This window comes from Agrilus planipennis, unplaced genomic scaffold (genome assembly GCF_000699045.2).
Source record: "Agrilus planipennis isolate EAB-ADULT unplaced genomic scaffold, Apla_2.0 scaffold1, whole genome shotgun sequence".
NCBI classification, from domain to species: Eukaryota; Metazoa; Arthropoda; class Insecta; order Coleoptera; family Buprestidae; genus Agrilus; species Agrilus planipennis.
This window is the reverse complement of record NW_020442466.1, coordinates 4,277,298-4,281,687: the sequence shown is the minus strand read 5'-3', so window position 1 is coordinate 4,281,687 and position 4,390 is coordinate 4,277,298. Positions and strand designations below refer to the sequence as shown.

The 4,390-nt window shown below is 32.0% G+C and overlaps 1 protein-coding gene across 5 annotated transcripts; it reads right to left on the bottom strand.

Annotated features, from left to right (window-relative positions):
* Nucleotides 1-668: 668 nt before the first annotated feature.
* Nucleotides 669-4,390, bottom strand: LOC112906621 (probable ATP-dependent RNA helicase DHX35). Of its 5 annotated transcripts, XM_025981082.1 has the most exons (12): nt 4,009-4,050; nt 3,732-3,885; nt 3,487-3,615; nt 3,256-3,426; nt 3,058-3,198; nt 2,837-2,996; nt 2,441-2,755; nt 2,244-2,385; nt 1,890-2,176; nt 1,371-1,679; nt 1,117-1,270; nt 669-821 (listed from the first exon to the last, which is right to left on the bottom strand). In XM_025981082.1, exons 4-12 carry the CDS (start codon nt 3,331-3,333, stop codon nt 695-697), a joined length of 1,713 nt encoding a protein of 570 aa, XP_025836867.1. In that variant the 5' UTR covers nt 3,334-3,426; nt 3,487-3,615; nt 3,732-3,885; nt 4,009-4,050; the 3' UTR covers nt 669-694. The 5 variants fall into 5 exon arrangements, with proteins under 5 accessions (XP_025836867.1, XP_025836864.1, XP_025836865.1 ...); XM_025981079.1 differs by lacking the exons at nt 3,487-3,615; nt 3,732-3,885 and adding an exon at nt 4,330-4,390 and having other exon boundaries at nt 4,009-4,276; XM_025981080.1 differs by lacking the exons at nt 3,487-3,615; nt 3,732-3,885 and adding an exon at nt 4,330-4,388 and having other exon boundaries at nt 4,009-4,272.

Here is a 4,390-nt window from a genome sequence, read left to right as displayed (position 1 = left end):
TCATTAAGTGAATATTAATATTACATTTTATGCAACTAATTCATTTTTTAATAAAAATATGATTAAAGTAGGCTCTGAGTTGTGGTGATCATATGAACTTTACAACAATGAAAATTAGTTAAAATGGCGGATGTCGCGGGAAATCGTCGTAAAAAAACTATTATTCCAAATTATTTAATCAATTTCTTAGATATCCAAGATATTTTACTGTAACCAAATCAGTAACAATAGTTTTAAATGTGCAAAGGTTTTTTTTACTGCGATGTAGTCTAGTGTCGATGCCTTCTTAAATAGGCATTTACGGTATGTGACTGTGCCTGATTCCAAAGAAAAAGGAGAGAGGAAGTCTTAGGAGCACCCACTGGGGAAATTCGTCATATGCAGCACAATAACATTGCAGTAAAGGTAGGATTTATTTTCTTTCAATTAAGATATAGGATATTATAGGGCAGGTGCATGTGTATATAAAAGGATGAAGGGGTTGGTTCTGGTTCATCTAAAACATTAACAAGTTGCACTAAATATTACAATGAAACCTGAAACTAAAACGTTTAAGGTAGTCATTCAATTTTGAATTTTGTCGCTAGATCTTTTGAAGGAGCTGTATGCCTTCTGATTCTTTTAATTAGATAAGGTAATAATTACTTAGACAAATATTTATTGAAATAATTCAATTTTTCTAATACAATAACAGTCAGTAATTATAACAAGTTGTTTTATGATAAAAATGTGGAACCAACTCTAATAACCAGTCACTATTTATAACAGTCAAGTCCCTCATAAAGAGTTTTGTTGTTTGTACCACTTCACAAAAGAGTAACCTAAAAGAAAATTATTCCATATTGAGTATACCTCGCAATTCTTCCTCAAGAAAACTAAAGGGATAAAAACTATTTCTTTATATAATAATGTCAACATTTCCCTTTACAGTATTAAAGGTCCATCGAGATAGACTGTGTGCGTGACTTTCATAATCTACCCTAATGAAGATTTATCACTGTAAAGCGAAACGTTAGCATGATTACGTAAATAAATTAAAAGTTTTTATTCTTCAATTTGCTTGAGTTTTTTCCTCATTCCAAATTAAGTTCTGTAAAAAATAAGACAATAACATACCATTGGGGTTGTTCTATAGTGTATAAAACACTATCAGGGTGAATATAAAGTTCAATGTTTCCTCGAACTGTCTTATAAACGCCAGAGTAATGTAAATAGGCTGCATTAGGAAATAACCCAGTTACTAGACATTTACATATAGCCTCTGTATTACCTAAAGACAATGTTTTAACAATATAAAGCACCTTTAATTAACTACGAAATAATCGATAATATAGAGCTATGTTACTGTTTATTTATTTACAAATAGTTACCTTGACACGAAATAAGTGGTATGTTGTAGTTAAGGGCCATTTTTTGGAGATTACTTCTTACATCTGCCACTCTTTTCATTGCTTTGTAATTGATAAAATTTTTGTGGCAAAATCCTTTATCCATTTCACTTTTAACAAACGCTGAATATATATTCAAGTATGTTATTAAATCCCCTTCGGCAACCTCAAAATTTCTTCTTTGTATCCTTGACTTTGCAATCATATTTCCAGTAGACGGTTTTGTAAAAACTGATTCAACTTGCAGCATTGAAATTATTGTTAGTATTTCCTCTGAGCAACCGAAATCACCTGAAGTAAAAAATTATTAATAAAGGAACTTCTGTGGTCGGTTGGCTTTACTTGACGTTACTCATCCTTCTGAAGAAGCTAACAGCATGAACAGCGAAACGTCAACTAAAGCCAACCGACCAGAGCGTAACCCGGAAGAAGTTACTAATAATAACAAAGTCTGCACTCAACAATTAGTGATGTACTTAAACAATATTTACATTCTTGTACCTGAACTAAATAGTATTTTTGAATACAAAGGATCAATAGCAAACTCCGCCATATTAAAACCCAAAGGGTTGATTAATTCTCCCTTTATATCGATAGTATTTAAGGCGTACAAAATTTCTACTGCACTTTTTAAATTTTTGACTGGAGGCGGACTCGGAAAATCGAATTGTAAAATGTTACTAATTCCCAAAGCTTTCAATTGCAACACAACATAGGTCAAATTGCTTCTAACCATTTCTGGGGGTGTTGAGTCGGCAAGTTTTGCAAATTCGTCTTCGGTATACAATCTATATAAAATAAAAAAATATAAATTTAATTTGAATTAAAATTGTTTTTCAAAAAAACATTTATTACCTGTAACATTTACCATGTTTAACCCTCCCAGCGCGCCCAGCTCTCTGATTAGCTGAGGCCTTACTTACAGGCATAACAACCAGACTATCAGTATGAGTTTCATTATTAAACCATTTTAATTTCACAAAACCGCAATCAATAACTGGAAAAGGAAATCAGTTATTTTTCTAAATTGACTTAATATGTGCAAATTTTACCATAAACTATTCCTGGTATCGTAACAGAAGTCTCTGCTACATTTGTAGCAATGATAACTTTTCTATAACCATCAGAGACGTGTCTAAAGACTTTTAATTGTTCGTAATGAGGTAGAGCACCGTACATCGGCAATATTTCAATTTTGTTTTTCTTTTTCTCTTGTTCCAATATACTGGCGTGCTCTCTTAAAATTCTGACTGCTCTGTCTACCTCTTCTTGTCCTGTTAAAAAAGCCAAGATATCCCCGGGGGCTTCGGACGAATTTATTTTTAAAACTGTATCCACAGTGGATTGAACATAACATGGGGCAGGTTCTGAAACATTATAAAGTAATTTATTAGCTTTAACATCCAACAGAATAAACGTTGCGGTTTTTATATTTAAACAGACATTACCTTTTAAGTATAGAATATCTACAGCATATTGCCTACCCCTAATAGATAAAATTGCACTGTTATGCTTTTTCTTTTGATCTGAGCCACTATCAAAAAACTTTTGCAATTCCTCAGCGTCTACTGTTGCTGAAGCTACAACTAATCTTAACTCTCGTCGCTTCTATTAACAAAAAAATATCAATGTAATTTAATTAATTAACTAGTTAATGAGTAACTTATACCTTTAAAATTTTCTTCATTAGGCCTAATAAGATATCAGTGTATAGGGTCCTTTCATGCACTTCATCTAACATAATTACAGAGTAATTTTTTAAAAGAGGATCACCCATGATTTCTCTGAGGAGAATTCCTTCGGTCATATACTGAAATGTTTTCCTATTGTATTATTATAATTTATATCCAAAAAATGATGTTTTTACCTTTATCTTTGGCTGGTTTGTACATGCATCGAAACGCACAGCATATCCGACTGTATCGCCCTGTACAAACGTTCCCATCTCATCCGCGACACGATTAGCTAATGATATTGCTGCCACCTTTCTAGGTTCGCACACCCCTATTTGTGCAGGCCATTCTGCTTCAATCAGATACTAAAAAAATGACCTTCTAGTAATGAGATAAGCTTAAGTTCCATCGAAATAAATAATTACATGATTTAATGCAATTCTAATATTTTGATTAAAAATAACATAATACAAAACCCATTGTTAGGTATCCGTTTGGTGAATTTGCCCCAGACTAAAGTGAATTTCATGTTTCTGCTGCAAACTGTCCTTGGCCTAAAAATAGTTAACAGGTTAACTTATAGAACCATCTTTTTTTATGGCTTATTACAGCCTTTTTCTATGTTCTGTAACTCGTTCAGGACTTAAAATAAAAGACATTTTTTACTCACAAAAATTTAATCTCACTATGTTTTCAAAGACTCTTAACAATGATTTCAAATTGTAAGTTGCTAACAAGAATTTGTGCTTGTAATGTGCTAATATTAGCTGTAATTATTAGTTACAATAACAGAAATATAAATTCCTTTTAGCTTGGGGCCATGCCTGGAAGTAGTCTTCCGTTAAATTAAATCAAAATTAATAATTAAGTATCCACTGCTTTAATTAAATAAATTAAAATAACTGCCACTCCAATAACTTGGACGTACTAAATTAATTATCATATACCTGTGGAATTTGAGTGCTTTTTCCGCATCCAGTCTCCCCCACCAGTACTAATACTTGATGCTTCTCAAGTAAATACAAAATGTCTCTTCGATTATTAAAAATAGGTAACTTTTGTCTTTGAACTTGGAGTGTTTGTGAATTAAATCTGTTGTAAACAAAGTCAGTGGCTTCCACTAAAGATGATTCTCTTCTGTCTAAATAACTAGAAGTCTCTGTAGGTTTCAAAAATCGAGGTTTAAAATCAATCGTTTGCATTTTATCCAACTATCTAAAAATAATAGTATTAACAGTTATCCAGAGCGTCTATTAAGATTAATGTACCCAAATATACAAATTAGTAATGCTTTAAGCAGAAAAAGGGACGAATCTTTTCTAAAAAGGT

Bases quoted from the DNA above. Each gene is read 5' to 3' on its own strand.
- LOC112906621 (XM_025981079.1), bottom strand. From the start codon at position 4,263: ATGCAAACGATTGATTTTAAACCTCGATTTTTGAAACCTACAGAGACT. The intron at 3,427-4,008 runs GTATATGATAAT...TCATTTTTTTAG, and splicing joins AAAGCACTCAAATTCCACAG to TATCTGATTGAAGCAGAATG. The intron at 3,199-3,255 runs GTAAAAACATCA...AAAACATTTCAG, and splicing joins CAAACCAGCCAAAGATAAAG to TATATGACCGAAGGAATTCT.